General features: G+C 37.9%; 1 protein-coding gene across 2 annotated transcripts in view; it reads right to left on the bottom strand.

Annotated features, from left to right (window-relative positions):
- Positions 1-18,242, bottom strand: part of DIAPH3 (diaphanous related formin 3) — a 522,354-nt gene that overhangs the window by 340,939 nt on the left and 163,173 nt on the right. For both annotated transcript variants that reach the window (XM_066380803.1, XM_066380804.1), the window contains 3 exons: positions 4,296-4,406; positions 3,898-4,016; positions 2,903-3,019 (listed from right to left, as the gene is read on the bottom strand). In XM_066380803.1, the coding sequence (XP_066236900.1) occupies positions 2,903-3,019; positions 3,898-4,016; positions 4,296-4,406 (347 nt within the window). The remainder of the gene's footprint in view (positions 1-2,902; positions 3,020-3,897; positions 4,017-4,295; positions 4,407-18,242) is intronic.

Here is an 18,242-nt window from a genome sequence, read left to right as displayed (position 1 = left end):
TTAGTGAACATGTCAGAGGAGTGTGGGAATCATCTTAATCCAGAGATGAACACAAATTGTTATTACTTACTGATAACAAGCCAGTTTAGAGGATATTTTAAAAATCACATTCACTTTCTCTGCAATATGTTTTTTACAAAATACCAGAAATTATCTCCCATGCACATTCAACTAGCATGGTATTCTGCACATGGTGAACCACTAATTATTTGTTTCAGAATTAAATGTGATCTTCTACTCCACCTTCTCATTATCTCGCTGCATTTCAATTTTCTTGGTTGGCAGGGGCCGCCTTGACAGACATTCTCCAATCAAGTTCCACTGCAGTAAGATTTCCTCATGTTCCAAATGTGAAAGTGAGCAGATATTCTAATTTTCTTATCTCCTAATTCTTTTAAACCAGACTATTTTGCATTCTGAAATCTATTTATTCTGTACCTAATCCATTTATTTTAAAAAACTAAATTAATTATGTTTATTCATATCAATAATAGTTTAAAATGTTCACCAAACAAAATATGTTCAGATAATAGATTTCTGAAAGGCAAAATTCAGATCCATCTGAGATAGTGATACCAAAAACTGAATGTAAGACCAACAAGATTCATATAACTATATAACAAAAAGTGAATTTTACTGTATGTAAGTGCAAAATGAAAGTATGACAAAAATTTTATGTAAATGACATAATTCTGACTTAATCTTGTTATAAAAGTATAGTCTCTTTATAAGAACAAAAACAACACATGAAATGATGAGAATTATTCATGGACCATGGGGAAAAACAGAAGGAATGGTTTGGACTACAACAGCCATAGAAGAACCATGCCTTCACTGCAACCATATTTGGAACAAAGACCTGAGGATTAAAGAGCCAATAAGAAAGCAACATTAGTGCCATGGCCAGGTGACTCACTGAATAAAATGTCCTCCCAGAAGGCCGAGGTCGTGGGTTCGACCCCAAGTCAGGGCAAGAAAGAGAAGCAATCAATGAATGCACAACAAAGTGGAATGAGTTGATGCTTCCCTCTCACTCTCAAATCAATGGAAAAAATTTGAAAGAAGGGAGGGAGGGAGGGAGGGAGGGAGGGAGGGAGGGAGGGAGGGAGGGGAAAGGAGATTAGATGTGAATCATTTTTAAAAGTGATATTCAAAAGGTGACCAAAATAAAATAACTACACCTCTATGCTTCACTAATGTCACTACGGTAATGCTATAGTTTAGTGTTTCTGACACTACTGATCCTTCTGATAGGACTGATCTCCTGAGCATGCACCAGGATGGTTGTGCTTTGTAATGTTTTGAAATTAGACAAAACCTCTTGTCCTCTTGGAACACAGCTGAAGGGATTAAGGTCACAAGAAAGATAACTTCCCACCTACCCCTGCAGCATTCAAGACACACAGGAATTGTTGAAAGCAAATATCAGTGTTAAATTCTTGAAAACCAAGGTCGCTGGCTCAAGCAAGGGGTTACTCGGCCTGCTGAAGGCCCACCGCGGTCAAGGCACATATGAGAAAGCAATCAATGAACAATTAAGGAGTCCCAATGAAAAACTGATGATTGATGCTTCTCATCTCTCTCCGTTCCTGTCTGTCTGTCCCTATCTATCCCCCTCTCTGACTCTCTCTCTGTCCCTATAAAAAAAAAAATTCTTGAAAACTCAAAGAGCTTTAAACAACTAGACAGAACCAACCATACAGGGATCAAGTAAAGGATGGGGTTACTTTAGAAAAAATGAAAGTTTCAATTTCACTTTTAAGTAAATTTGGATGATAAATATAATATCCCAATAAACAGGGCACTTATATTTTAAAATCTTATGTAACTAATGTATTAGTATTGTTTATCTAGCATTTATAAAATGGTTAAATAAACTTTTATTTTTAATAAACTATTAGAAGAAAATTAACCATCACAGCTAAACTCATATTTTACAATGCCAATGGGATACCTACAAAGGGAGGAGCTATGATGGATGATCTGTTCTTATCCCAAAGAACTGAAAAGCTTTAACCTTTTTTGACTCATTCTGTTCTCGTCAGGCACACCAAAAGGTCTAGGTATACTCGGGCATCGCCCAGAGGACAGGGCCTAAATGAGACAGGTCTAGCAAATCCTTCTTGTGGAAATTAGAATAAGAAAAGACCTACTGCCCACAGTGCTTGAGAATGCAACTTCAGCACAGCTAAATTGGTGGAAACAAAAATGGTTTTATATTTAAAAATCTCAGCTTTCCTCATAAAACAGTAATAAAAGTGAAAAGAGGATATTGAGAACATTTACTGAACATAAAACCATGTGCCAGGCATTTGGCTAGGAGTTTTACCCACAGTACTAATATTCCATTTTCATAGTGACCCAGGCAAGTTAGGTGCTGATACCCATAGATAGTTACACATAGGCAAGGTACAGACAGAATAAACAGTTTATGAATAAGGTCAAGATGGTTAGGACATAAATGACTTTCCACCTTACTTTTCTGATACACCAGCAACATCAAACATACCTATATTATTAAGGAACTCTCTTAATAAAAGCAAAGTTTAAGTGCCTTTTATGTAACTTATAGAGAAAACTCATCATTATTCCTACTGCCTAAAAACTAACCAGAAAATATTATCCATCACATGATAAAGTAGTAATTTATTGCTAGTTTATATGTTCATGCAGATGAAAAGTTGTAAACAAGAATCCACTGGAGCTTAAAAAATAATAGTAAGATCATTTTACCATCATCTAGCTAAATATATACCCAGAGGAAACACCACATTCTATAACTTAGTATTATAACAAAAATAAAAATCTTAAAATTACTTGACTGCCCAAATCAAACACTGAGTAAACTTCACAATTACAATTTTATCAGTAAGTAAAATATTAGAATATAGCTTTCTCTTACCTTATAAAACAATCATTTCGAATCAGTAAAAGATGCTGAAGAATAGAAATAAAATATTTCTCTGCTCTAGTTTCCTTAACTGTGCTCCACACCATGTTGTAAACATCATATGCTTCAGTAAATTGATTAAGGAATATGTGGAATTATTTATCCTACACTGAACTGAAATAACAGGACATAGAGTTTGCTCTGTAAGACTTCTAAAGATTATTGTGTGTCTTACCCGAAAATAGGCATCACGCATATTCAACAAATGATCAAACATAGGTAATTAGAACTGAGAGTAGAGGGAAAATTCTGTGCAAAAAAATGACATGATACTTTTTGTATTCTCTACAATTAATTTGACCAATCTCCCTATCTGGAGCAAAGATGCTGCTGGCAGCTAGTGCAGTGAGCAGCTGGCTGTGATCACTGTACTGGGTTCTGGGGCTGCCCTGACCAAGAGAGCATTACCTACCAGGGAGAAGCCCCAGGGGAGGACCGGAACCTGGTGGGTCTCTGAGAAAGCACGGACATCTGCAGACGCACAGTTAACAAGGCCCACATGAGTATGTACCCAGGGTGTAGGGCAGGAGCTAACCAGTAGGCTAAGGTCTCCTAATTCTTACTGCTGGAGAGCATTGGGAGAGGGGAGGGGGGCGGGGAGGGGAGGGGAGGGGAGGGGAGGGGAGGGGAGGGGAGGGGAGGGGAGGGGAGGGGGAGGGGAGGGGAGGGGAAGGGGAGGGGAGGGGAAGGGAAGGGGAGGGGAGGGGAGGGGAGGGGAGGGGAGGGGAGGGAAGGGAAGATTATATTCATACACATTAGAGTCTGGTCTAACTAATAAAATTAGAAAGGTTTATACAATTATACTTCTCATTCATAAAGGTTAGATTTTTATATTGTTTATATAGAAATAGCTTCAGAAATTTTAATATTTTATGGGATAAAGGTCAGTTGGTTGTGGTTTAGTAGTAATTTTACATATCCGTCTAGACCGTAGAACAAAAGGATATTCAAGTTCAGCTCTAATATCGTCCAGACGATGAAAGAACTCAATCAAGTCTTCTTCCATATGCTCATCAAAAACTTTAAGCTGGATATCCAGACCATCATTCCTAATACATTTTAAATTCTGGGGATATCAAACAGAAATTACGATGAACACCTTTTCCATAATGCAAAAATAGATAAAAACAGAAACGGAAACCAACTACTCAACTTGATTTATTGCATTCAAACATTTAAAGTGTTAAATACTCAAACATCTTATCTGGATTTAAAAAATAGATTTTAATATTCAAGCCTTTTTGTCCCACAGATAAATTATTCTTGAAGGTAATTTATCTAAATTTTCCCCTTCTCAAGTACTCCTCTAATTTAAATATTAATAAGGAGTCTGCAGGGCACCTACTGGCAATATCTCTTTCAATCCACAACGCATAAATTCATTTCTGATGTGAAGCCTGAAGTCCAAGTCATCAGGAGAGGTAACAAGGGCATTGATGAGCTGCATGCAAGCTACCTAGAACAGATTACACAGCCAGTTAGACTCGGATTCCAACAGTTAAAAGACAAGTAGTAGAGGCCCTGGCCGGTTGGCTCAGTGGTAGAGCGTCGGCCTGGCGTGCAGAAGTCCCAGGTTCGATTCCCGGCCAGGACACACAGGAGAAGCGCCCATCTGCTTCTCCATCCCTCCCCCCCTCCTTCCTCTCTGTCTCTCTCTTCCCCTCCCGCAGCCGAGGCTCCATTGGAGCAAAGATGGCCTGGGCACTGGGGATGGCTCCTTGGCCTCTGCCCCAGGCGCTAGAGTGGCTCTGGTCGCAACAGAGCGACATCCCAGAGGGGCAGAGCATCGCCCCCTGGTGGGCAGAGCGTCGCCCCTGGTGGGCGTGCCGGGTGGATCCCGGTCCGGCGCATGCGGGAGTCTGACTGTCTCTCCCCGTTTCCAGCTTCAGGAAAATACAAAAAAAAAAAAAAAAGACAAGTAGTACAACTGAAGCCAAGGTCTTCCTTCACAGGAGAGGCTAAAACAATAACTCTTATGTAAAATATTTTAGTCAACTATAAATTATATGAGAATTATAGTTTCAGTAGAGAATTTTTTTATTTTTCAAGTAGTCAGAGGTTCTTGTGGGAGAGGTAGAGAAACATTAGGCATCAGCATTGTTCCATAAAAAAAAAAAATGTACTCTAACCAAAAGTTAAGTTCTTGTTTAAAAATGTCATATCATACACATATAACACAAAATAATCACATCCACGTTGAAAAACTGTAAATTTCTAATAGAAGGCTAATACGTAAAATAGGGTAATAAAATAATTTTCCATTCATCAAGAGAAATCCAAAAACCCAAATACTTCAAAGTCAACAAGTGTCCTGAATCTGGTTAAAGGGGTTGTTATTACTAAAAACTATATTATGAACACTACACAATTAATTACTAGAAGTTAATTTATCTGGCAGTGGTTCTTGCCCTTTGGCAAAAATTCAAAATTACTGTGTGTAATCACAAATGCATAATAAAGAAATGACATAGTTATATTTATTTTTTTTTTTTTTTTTTTTTTTTTTTTTTTGTTTTTTTTTTTTTTGTTTTTTTTTTTCATTTTTCTGAAGCTGGAAACAGGGAGAGACAGTCAGACAGACTCCCGCATGCGCCCGACCGGGATCCACCCGGCACGCCCACCAGGGGCGACGCTCTGCCCACCAGGGGGCGGTGCTCTGCCCATCCTGGGCGTCGCCATATTGCGACCAGAGCCACTCTAGCGCCTGAGGCAGAGGCCACAGAGCCATGCCCAGCGCCCGGGCCATCTTTGCTCCAATGGAGCCTTGGCTGCGGGAGGGGAAGAGAGAGACAGAGAGGAAAGCGCGGCGGAGGGGTGGAGAAGCAAATGGGCGCTTCTCCTATGTGCCCTGGCCGGGAATCGAACCCGGGTCCTCCGCACGCTAGGCCGACGCTCTACCGCTGAGCCAACCGGCCAGGGCATAGTTATATTTATTAATTAGTATATAACTTAAACGATGAAAATTAAAACTCACTGTATTTTTCAGTTCAGGTTTAATATTTCAACTTCCAACATTTACATCTTTTTTTCCTGGCCTGAAATATATCGTTCATCATCTAAAATCCATAGAAGCAAGATTATCTCTAGAGAAGCAAAAGTATGCTTTCCTGTTGCCGATGTTATTTTTCTAAGTCTACATTCTACCAAAGTCTAGCAAGAAGGACGGGCTTACTGATCAATGTTTAACCTCATGCTGTTCCCTAAATTGTCCTTTCTCTATCCCTCAAGGCAAGGTTTATATGAATATAAAATAACATTTTTGGATTAAGACACCAATAGGGGTCTTAGTCCCTGCTGGTCGAAATATATAGCAATCATTGTATTTTATATATAAATGCTAAAATCTGACCAGCATCTTTCTACTGTCAAAACTTAGGACTGATTAAAGTGAGGGTGGGAAATGTGGCAGAAAAAGAGAGGAAATAAAAACATTTAAAAAAAAAGAAAAGAAAAAACTTTGAAAAGAGCAATCTTCCCAGTATAGATTCACTGACCTGTAACCAGTTCATGTCAAAAAGTCAAGTTTAAAATACATTCTTTCCACTTCCTTGCCAGACATTACCTGTGATACTCACAAATGTTTTTCTCAGAAATATAATTTTAAAAGATCAAAGACTAATAAATTATTTTTCTATACAGTCAGAGAAATTAAATCAGTCTTAGTCACCAGGTTTCTGGAAAAGATGTAAATTATCACCACACCAACAAAGCCACAAAAATAAGTAACAAAAATTAACACCAAATACCACCTAAGTAGAGATGTGTAGAGAAATAAAAGCATGAAATTGAGAAAGAAAAAATTAGGATAATTCAAAGTATTTCCAGAAAGCATTAAAAAAGGCAATTCTCCATAAAATAAAAAACAGGAAATTGATTTAAGTTGAAGTAATGAATTTTGTTCTATAAAATTTCCTCCCCATTTCTAAAAATTCACCATCATGATCTATAAACTCTTTGATTAATTTATATTTATATTAATTATGCAAACATATCTGTGAATATATACAATTATACAGCAAAATGTATCATTTCCTTACAGATAAAAAATTTTATAATCATGCTAAAGAGTTCCTCCTACATTTTAACACATATATTGTCGTATCATACAATTTCACGCTAATACAGCATACCGGCAGAACTGGGTAGCAAATCAATTCCAAGAGATCCCGAAAAATGGTCATGAACTTAAAGGTACCCCAGATGTGCTCCTGCCCAGATGAAGGTAAACAGGTACAGTGACTACAAATAAACTATATACTATGAGAGATATAACTAAATAGAAACAAGGACAGCTTAGTGTAATGGTACAGACCCCTAATGGTTAATAGGAAGGCAGCTGATGAAGAAGAGAACCAAGATGTTGCAAACAGAGGAATTAACATGTTCCAAGACACAGGCTCTTGTTGAATTACAAGGAAGTCAGGTTTCCTAAGTAGTTTGTAGGATGAGAAGGGGGACAGCACAGAAGTTAGTGGAGATGAGGCTGGACAGAGACAGGACAGATGAGGCATGGCCTGTATGACAAGTCAGAAAACTCAGATGCAGCTAGAAAAAGTGGAAATCACAAAGGAGTATGCAAAGAAGAGTCAATAATAGAGGCAATAGATACAAGTTAAGAAATTATTGTAGAATATTTATAGAAAATGTCATTTATTAAGATGGGCCCTGGCCAAGGGCACAGTGAATAGAGCACTGTCCCAGAGCACCACGGTCAGACCAAGGTCCCCGGCTCAATTCCAAGGGACCCAGCTCATTACCGAGAGTGCTGGCTCACTGGTGGGAGCCCTGGTCGGGGAACATAAGAGAAGCAACAATGATGCAAATGAGTGAAACAATGAGTTGATGCTTCTCCTTCTTTCTCTCTCTCTCTCCTTCCTCCTCTCAGGAAAAAGAAGTAACTGATGAGCGATAAAGAAGGCCTTGAACATTTAAAATATAAAGAAGAAAATCCAGCAATGCCTATGCTAACAAGGGGCTGAGAAAAAGTATTTACCAAGAGTCCTGCCACTTTTGTTGTTCAAGTATATAGGAGGTGGTACCATTAACAGAGTTTTAAAAAATATAAAATACAAGGAGAGAAACAAGTTTTAGAGAATAGAATAAATCCCACTTTTAAAATTGTGAGATTGAAATGTATATTAGGAATAACTCACTCATTAACAAAATATAGTTATTGAATACCTATGGTACCTTGTGTCCCATGAGGATGTTAACAGAATCTCAAAAAATAATAAGTGAGATAGATGTTCATCATAAAGAATTAATCACCCTGCTCTGCCTGATGTACCAAAAATATAGCATATGATGTCCATTAATTTGCATTATGCCACACTAATTGCTTCAATACCAGTTCTGGAACTGAGGAGAAGAAGAAAACAAGGAGCTTCTTTCCTCCTTAGGATTAACTACAGATTCTATCTGGGCATCAGACTGCAGTTCACTTTCTGTTTTACTAGCTCACACATTTCATTCCTTCAAAGCGTATTTATTGGTGCCTACTAGGTATCAGACACTTTGTGTTATGAATACAGAATAGAAACAACTTGGGCCCTGGCTATCACTATGAGAGAGAGGGAAGTCAAGATTTAATTCTAATTTGTTAGGCCTAGACAATTCAAAGAGTAAAAATGTCATTTATTAAGATGGGAAAGACAATTGGAGAAAGGGGCTTAAGAAGAAATCAAGGAGTTCAATTTTGAAGATGTTAAATTAAAAGTATCTATTAATGACCTTTGTCAAAAAGAGTAGAAAAGAAAATTGGACACAGGAGACTTCAGTTCAAGAAAGAGATTACCATAGAAGCAGTATGTAAATACCAAGATCTCAGATGGACCATCTAGAGCAGTGGTAGTCAACCTGGTCCCTACCGCCCACTAGTGGGCGTTCCAGCTTTCATGGTGGGTGGTAGCGGAGCAACCAAAGTATAAATAAAAAGATAGATTTAACTAGAGTAAGTTGTTTTATAGATTTATTCTGCCAAACTTAGCGAAAATCCGACATAAAGTACTTGATAAGTAATTCTTTTTCTTTTTTTTTTTTTTTTCTGAAGCTGGAAACGGGGAGAGACAGTCAGACAGACTCCCGCATGCACCCGACCGGGATCCACCCAGCACGCCCACCAGGGGCGACGCTCTGCCCACCAGGGGGCAATGCTCTGCCCCTCCGGGGAGTCGCTCTGCCGCGACCAGAGCCACTCTAGCGCCTGGGGCAGAGGCCAAGGAGCCATCCCCAATGCCTGGGTCATCTTTGCTCCAATGGAGCCTCGGCTGCAGGAGGGGAAGAGAGAGACAGAGAGGAAGGGGGAGGGGGTGGAGAAGCAAATGGGCGCCTTCCCGGTGTACCCTGGCCGTGAATCGAACCCGGATCCCCCGCACGCCAGGCCGACGCTCTACCGCCGAGCCAACCAGCCAGGGCCGGTAAGTAATTATTATTATATGCTTTAACTTGCTGTAACTCTTTATAAATTTTATAAAGTAAAGTTACTTCCCTACTTTATAAATCACCATTACTGTGGAACCGGTGGGTGGCTAGAAAATTTTACTACTAACAGAGATATAAAAGTGGGCGGTAGGTATAAAAAGGTTGACTCCCTCTGATCTAGAGGGTAGTAGAGAGAGTGTGGGGAAAAAAAAGGAACAGGCCCTGGCCAAGTTGCTCAGTTGATTAGAACATGGTCCCGATATGCCAAGGTTGTGGGTTCAATCCCCAGTCACGGCATATACAAGAATCAACATATGAATGTAAAAATTACTGGAACAAATTGATGTCTCGTTCTCTCTTTTATTCTCTCTCTCAACCTCCCCTCCTTTCTCTCTCTCTTCCTGAAATCAATACATTTAAAAATTTTTTTAAAAGGACAAAGAACTGATAGGGCATTTCAACTGCAGGTTTCAATTTGTGGATTGAGGAAAGAAAGAGCCAGCCGTGAGGTAGAAGACAAGCAGATTTTCCACAAAGTGGCATTCTGAAAATATGGGAGAAAAGTGTCTCAACAAAGAACATGATCAACTGAGTCAAGTGCTCTAACAGGTCAAATAAGATGGCTAATCAATTACCACTGTATTTGCCAAATCGGTGATTGGAGAAGAAGAGTTTCTACAAAGGGGACGGTTGCGGTTCCAAGTGAAAAAACACTTGTCTCCCACGTGTACCACATGCAACTAGTGAACAAATTTATAGTTAAAATATGTTCTTAATATTCACCTTGCTCCAAATGCATCTCTCTCTGTACAGGAAATACTTCTTCTCAACCTTTGGTTTAAGCAACCCTACGTAAGACACTTCCTTCCTTTCGCTGTTAGATCACAGATTCAATCTAATCATTTGAAAAGCAAATACTTGAAAGCTCACGTTGATACTCTTGTTCCAGTTACAAAAAAGAGACCTTACATAAGAAATGGTATTTTGAACATAACTTCTGGCTGGAAGGATATGTGCCCGTCTCAGACTTGGCATCATTGTGGATGTCCTCAGGGGCAGCAGCACACAGAAGCCGCACCAGGACTGAGACGGAAAAGGGCCACACAGTCAAAGATCAGGAAAATGAGCAGCCAAAATGGTAACTACAAAGACTGGGACAAATGTCAGCAGTGCTGTAAACTAGGAAGTAAAGGCACACAACAGGGGACAATAAAGTAAATAAACTGCACACAGTCATTTCATATATTCAATATGAGGAACAGAGCTGGTCAAAGGCAACTTTAAGAACAAGGCAAATGATCAAAGGAAAATCATTAGAAGCAGAAAGAGGTTAACAGTAAAACAGAGGAACATGCCAGAATCTATATTATTTAATCAGTAAAATAGCTTTCTGTCCTTGAAAGAAAGTGAGGTTTCGTCAGACATGAAGACGCATCACCCAAATTTCCTCTAGTACACAATCAACTGTCACTGCTATGCTCAGTGCAAATATCAGAAAAACTAAGCACTTTAGGTATTTTTAACCTTTGCTTTCTGACTCTTTCTGGACTTAATTTTTTTCCCCTGTTTATCTTATTTTTCTTAACTTTAATGCAGTGACATTGATAAATCAGGGTACATATGTTGAGAAAACAACTCCAGATTATTTTGACATTTGATTAGGTTGCATATCCCTCACACAAAGTCAAATTGTCTTCCCTCACCTTCTATCTGCTTTTCTTTGTGCCCCTCCCCTCTCCCTACCCCAACCTTCTCCTTTCTTACCCCCACCCCTTCCCACAACCTCTCCCCCCTGTTACCATCACATTCTTGTCCATGTCTCTGAGTCTCATTTTTATGTCCCATCTATGTATGGATTCATATAGTTCTTAGTTTTTTCTGATTTACTTATTTCACTCTGTATAATGGTATCAAGGTCCGCATCCATTTTATTGTAATGATCTGATGTTATCATTTCTTATGGCTGAATAGTATTCCGTAGTATATATATACCAAGGCTTTTTAATCCGCTTGTCCACTGACGGACACTGGGGCTGTTTCCAGATCTTCGCTATTGTGAACAATGCTGCCATAAACATGGGGTTGCATTCCTTCTTTTGAAACAGTTCTATGGTGTTCTTAGGGTATATTCCTAAAAGTGGGATAGCTGGGTAAAAGGCAGTTAGATTTTTAATTTTTTGAGGAATCTCCATACTGTTTTCCACAGTGGCTGCACCAGTCTGCATTCCCACCAGCAGTGCAGGAGGGTTCCCTTTTATCCACATCCTCGCCAGCACTTATTCTGTGTTGTTTTGTTTATGAGCGCCATTCTGACTGGTGTGAGGTGATATTTCATTGTGGTTTTAATTTGCATTTCTCTAATGATTAGTGATGTTGAGCATTTTTTCATATGCCTAATGGCCATTTGTATGTCCTCTTTGGAGAAGTGTCTATTCATTTCTTTTGCCCATTTTTTCACTGGATTGTCTTCCTGCTATTAAGATTTACAAGTTCTTTATAAATTTTGGTTATTAACCCCTTATCAGATGTATTGCCAAAAATGTTCTCCCATTGTGTGGTTTGTATTTTTATTCTGTTCATATTGTCTTTCGCTGTACAAAAGCTTTTTAGTTTGATATAGTCCCATTTGTGTATTCTGTCTTATATTTCAATTGCCTATGGAGATAAATCAGCAAATATATAACTGCGAGAGATGTCAGAGAGCTTAGTACCTATCTTTTCTTCTAAGACACTTAAGGTTTCACGGCTTACATTTAAGTCTTTTATCCATTTTGAGTTTATTTTTGTGAATGGTGTAAGTTGGTGGACAAGTATCATCTTTTTGCAGGTAGATGTCCAATTTTCCCAACACCATTTGTTAAAGAGGCTGTCTTTACTCCATTGTATGCCCTAACCTCCTTTGTCAAATATCAGTTGTCCATATAGCTGTGGGTTTATTTCTGGGTTCTCTGTTCTGTCCCATAGATCTATATGCCTGTTCTTATGCCAGTACCATGCTGTTTTGAGTACAATGCCCTTGTAGTATAACTTGATATCAGGAAGTGTGATACCTCTCACTTTATTCTTCTTTTTCAAGATTGCTGGGCTATTCGTGTTCCTTTTTGGTTCAATATAAGTTTTTGGAATATGTGATCTTTATCTTTAAAGTATGTCATTGGTATTTTAATTGGTATTGCATTGAATTTATAAATTGCTTTGGGTAATACAGATATTTTAATGATGTTTATTCTTCCTAATCATGAGCACGGTATATGCTTCCACTTGCTTCCTTGATTTCTTTTATCAATGTTTTATAATTTTCCTAGTATAAGTTTTTAGTCTCCTTGGTTAAATTTACTCCTATGTACTTTATTCTTTTGGTTTGTAATCGTGAAGGGGATTGTTTCCTTAATTTCTCTGACTGTTCATTGTTGGTGTATAAAAATGCCTCTGATTTCTGAGTATTAATTTTATATCCTGCCACTTTCCTGAATTCATTTGTCAGGTCCAGTAGTTTTATGACTGAGACTTTAGGGTTTCCTATATACAATATCATATCATCTGCAAATAATGAAAGTTTTACTTCTTCTTTTCCAGCTTGAATGCCTTTTATTTCTTCTTGTCTGATTGCTGTGCCTAGGACTTCAAGGACTATATTGAATAGGAGTGGTGAAAGGGGGCACTCCTGCCTTGTTCCTGATCTTAAGGGGATTGCTTTTAATTTTTGCCCATTGAGTATGATGTTGGCTGTGGGTTTGTCATAGATGGCTTTTATCATGTTGAGGTATGTTCCCTGTACTCCCACTTTGCTGAGGGTTTTGATCATGAATGGGTGCTAGATTTTATCAAATGCTTTTTCTGCATCTATTGAAATTACCATGTGGTTTTTCTCCTTTTGTTTATGTAATGAATCAATTGATTGATTTGCGAATATTGTACCAGCCTTGCCTCCCCAGAATAAATCCCACTTGACCATGTGTGATTTTTTCCATATATTGTTGGATCCAGTTTGCTAATATTTTGTTGAGGATTTTAGCATCTATATTTATCAGAGATACTGGCCTATAATTTTATTTCCTGTGTTGTCTTTGCCTGGTTTTGGAATCAGAATTATGCTCGCCTCGTAAAAGGAGCTTGGAAGTCTTCCTTCCTCTTGAATTTTTTGAAATAGCTTGAGAAGGATAGGAGTTACTTCTTCTTTGAATATTTGGTAGAATTCACTTGTGAAGTCATCAGGCCCAGGACTTTTCTTTGTTAGAAGTTTTTTGATAGCTGTTTCAATCTCATTTGGTGTACTCGGTCTATTTAGATTTTCTGATTCTTCCAGATTGATTTTTGGAAGTTTATATGTTTCAAGGAATTTGCTATTTCATCTAGGTTGTCTAGTTTTTTGGTGTACAGTTCTTCATAGTATTTTCTTACAATATTTTGTATTTCTGTTGTGTCAGTTGTTATTTCTCCACTCTCATTTCTGATTTTACTTATTTGAGTCCTCTCTCTTATTTTCTTGGTGAGTCTAGTTAAAGATTCATCGGTATTGTTTACTTTTTCAAAAAACCAGCTCCTAGTTTCATTGATCCTCTGTATTGTTTCTTTAGCCTCTATTTCATTTATTTCTGCTCTGATCTTTATTATTTCCTTCCTTCTACTACATTTAGTCTTTACTTGCTGTTCTTTTTCTAGTTCTTTTAGATGCAGGGTTAAGTTGTTTAATTGAGCTTTTTCTAGCTTCTTAAAGTGTGCCTATAGTGCTATGAACTTCCCTCTCAGTACTGCTTTTGCTATGTCCCATAAATTTTGAGTTATTATATGCTCATCATCATTCGTTTCTAGGACTTTTTTTATTTCTTCTTTGATTTTATTCTTAATCCATTTATTTAACAACCTGCTATTTAGTTTCCATGTGTTTGAGAATTTTTGAGTTTTTCTATTGTGGTTGATTTCTAGTTTCATGCCACTGTGATCAGAGAAAGTGCTTGATATGATTTCAATCTTCTTAAATTTGTTGAGGCCACTTTTGTGCCCTAACATGTGGTATATCCAAGAGAATGTACCATGAGCACTTGAAAAGAATGTATATTCTGATGCTTTAGGATGAAAGGTTCGAAAGATATCTATTAAATCGAGTTGATCTAGTATGTCCTTTAAGTCTGCTGTTTCTTTGTTAATTTTCTTTCTTGAGGATTTATCTAGTCATGTTAGTGGGGTATTGAAATCCCCTACTATTATAGTATTGCTGTTGATCTCGCCCTTTATATCCATCAAAGTCTGCTTTATATATTTTGGTGCTCCTATATTAGGTGCATAGATATTTATAATGGTTATATCTTCCTGTTGGATTGCTCCCTTTATCATTATGTCGTGACCTTCTTTATCTCTTACTATAGTCTTTGTTTTAAAGTCCATTTTGTCTGATATAAGTATTGCTACCCCAGCTTTTTTTTCATTTCCATTTGCATGAAATGGTTTTTTCCATCCTTTTACCTTAAGTCTATGTGCATCTTTTGTTTTAAGGTGTGTCTCTTGTAGACAGCATATGCACGGGTCCTCTTTTCTTATCCATGCAACTACCCTATGTCTTTTGATTGGATCATTAAATCCATTTACATATAAGGTTATTATTAATATGTAGTTGTTTCTTGCCATTTTATTCTTTAAAGGTGTATTCCTCTTTTGCTATATTCTTTTCCCACTTTGATCTGTTTTCAACAGGGCCCTTAACATTTCTTGCAGCATTGGTTTGGTTGTAATGAATTCCTTGAGGTTTTTTTTTATTTCTCTTTCAATTTTAAAGGATAGCCTTGCTGGATAAAGTAGTCTTGGTTGAAGGTTCTTGTTCTGCATTACTTTAAATATTTCTTGCCATTCCCTTATGGCCTCAAGTGTTTCTGTTGAGAAATCTGATGTCATCATTATGAGGGCTCCTTTGTAGGTGATAGCCTTTATTTCTCTAGCAGCTTTTAATATTTTCTCTTTATCACTTAGCTTTGGTATTTTAATTATGATGTGTTTTGTTATAAGTTTCTTTGGGTTTCTCTTTAATGGAGTTCTCTGTGCTTTTTGAACTTGTAAGAGTTTCTCCTGCATTAATTTAGGGAAGTTTTCAGCTATGATATGATTGAACAAAGTCTCTGTCCCTTGTTCTTTCTCTTCTTCTTTAGGAACCCCTATGCTGTGGATATTATTTCTCTTCATGTTGTCATAGAGCTCTCTTAGGAGTTTCCTCAGACTTTTTGATTCTCTTTTCTTCTCTGCTTTCATGCCTTCATTCAACTTGTCCTCCAAATCGTTGATTCAATCCTCATCTCCATCCATCCTGTTTTTAATTCCTTCTATTGTGGTTTTCATTTCTGATATTGTATTTGTCGTCTCTGACCTGTTCTTTTTTAATATTTCAATATCCTTTTTTATACTTGCTATTTCTTTATTTAGGTGTTCGTAATGACCATCCATTGTTGCTCTAAGATCCCTAAGCATCCTTACAATCATTATTTTGAACTCCACATCCGGAAGTTTGGTTATTTCCATATCACTCAGTTCATTTCCTGGAGGTTTCTCTTGTGGTTTCATTTGGATTGCACTTCTCTGTCTTCTCATTATGTCTGTGTGTTTAGGTGTTTTGTTTGTAAAGCTGGTTGAGTCTAGGCTTGGTGTTGTCTGCCTCCGGTTTTCAATTGTGTTATTTCTAGGTCTTCTTGGGTTGGCATCAGCTATTATTTGTAATCCACTTTCAGATTTGGGCCACTTTGAAGTCTTGATTTGTTTGTTTTCTTAACAGATGATAGTCTTGTTTACTGATCTCAGCAGGGGGTTTATTTAAAACTGTATCCAGGAATGTGCTGGGTATAACCTGAGACTCTGAAGGCTTTTTCTGCCAGTTTCTCTCTCTAGGGGCAGAGTGTTTTCTCAGCTTCAGTAGGGGGAGGTGTATCTCAGATCTCCATGGAGACCTGAGTTACTGCCCCTCCTCCCCACTTTTTGTTTTCAGCTGTGTCTTGTTGTGCTGATTGGAGCTGGAGAGATGTCTGGAGATCTGTGACCCAAAAGCATTTTAGACTTTTGTTTTATGGAAGGATCAGCCCCTCCCCCATCTATGGCGGTCTCCAGCACTGAATGAGTCAGCTTCTCAGGTTGTCCCCTACATTCCTCTGCTCCTCACCATCTGTCTCTCTCTCTCTCCCCTTTTTTTTTGGAAGACAAGCCGGCCCTTTCAACACACCTCATTCCCTGGTCGTCAGGCAAGTGGCTGTGAGCAGTATTTTCTGCTCTTGTCCTTGGAGAGCCCTTCTGGGCTCTCAGCCTCACCCCCTCTCCTCTGTTCCTGTAAGCAGAGGAAATTCAGGTGCTCTCTACCAGGTTTATTGTGGCTTCTTCTTTGCTCCTTGGTTTTTGAGAGCTGTTCTTGTAGCCCAGAGTTGGTTTTTCCTGCTGATTGTTTCTAAATTAGTTTGTAATCCAGTTCGGTGGTGTGAGCTGGGAGTCTGTGCGTCTGCCTACTCCGCTGCCATTTTCAAGTCCTCTGGACTTAAATTTAAGCACCAAATACAAGATACACCAACAGGTGTGATGCCTGTGTGCCCAATTTCTTCACAGGCCATCAGGGTGGATGCTTTCTCTAGGACGGTGCTAAAGGAACTGAGATGACAGCTAACAAACACAAAGCAAGTATTCTTTAGAAAACTCATTCTTTGGTCAACTTGTTCATCCTGGATCAAAGTAGATGTTCTTACAAGAAAAATGATGTCTCTACTCCATTAAAAACATATCAGCTGCAGAAGTTAAATCCAGATAGGAAACATGTACCAGTAAAGTACTTAAATAATAATTCTATCAGAATCTGTGAATAATACTTACTCTCTGTGCACGAAAGATACCACTCAAGCCGCTATTCATCTTTCCCACTCCATAGCACAAATCATCTGTCTCTCTCCACACAATCCAATTTCACATTTATCATGTTAAAATGAATAAATGATGCTTAAAGAGAAATATTTTGCCTCCAATGCAAATAAAAAAGATCCAAAGAATTTAAATTCATACATTAATTCCAACTAAAAACTAAAGAGACTATATAATGCAGACAAACACAGAAATAGTAAAGTTCATCAGCAGATGAAATAGAATAATTTTACTTATACTTCCAATTATATGTTCTATAAGTGACAGATACAGTAAGAGAGCAAGTGTGAACTTGGGGTAACTGTATATATCCCATGGATTCAGGAAAAAAATTTTTGCAGGATTCAGGAGGCTGTAATTTATATAAACAGGAATACTGAAAAACTTGGATTTTTCAATATTTATTCAGACATTCCTCTTGAGACAGCATTAATTTATTCTATTTCTTCCCATAAACTTGTAGAAACTGCAAGTATTACAATTTTCATAGGAAACATTAGCTGGCTTTAAATTCTTGAGTATAAGCTTCATAAGGGCAGGTGTATATTTCATTCACCTGCATAGTTCTGATGCCCAGCATAACCCACTGTACAACAGTCACTGCCTAACTGACTAGCTGGTTAATTATGAAATTAAGCTTTTATCTTTGAGGCATGAGTTAAGTTTATCTTTTTGGTGGTCTACTGCAACCAAAGTAAAGAGATGAATTATGCAGACTCACAAAAGTCACAGGAAATTCTTGACAAAAATGTTAAACACTAGTTTACACCTAGGTATACACCATATAATAATGAGTTCATCTTGAAATATTATTTTACTGTTCCTTTAATGGCTATTAGCTTACTGGCATATTATTTACCAGTTCAATTTAATATGGCTGGTGTCTGATTCGTATCAATATATTAATCCTATTAATTAATATTACTCAATAAAAGTAGTATCAAAACAGAGAAATTAAATTGATCCTTCTGTGATACCCCAAGAATGAACCTAA

This window comes from Saccopteryx leptura, chromosome 4 (genome assembly GCF_036850995.1).
Source record: "Saccopteryx leptura isolate mSacLep1 chromosome 4, mSacLep1_pri_phased_curated, whole genome shotgun sequence".
NCBI classification, from domain to species: Eukaryota; Metazoa; Chordata; class Mammalia; order Chiroptera; family Emballonuridae; genus Saccopteryx; species Saccopteryx leptura.
Note: the sequence above shows the minus strand (reverse complement) of the source record. Positions and strands in the feature narration are given on the sequence as shown.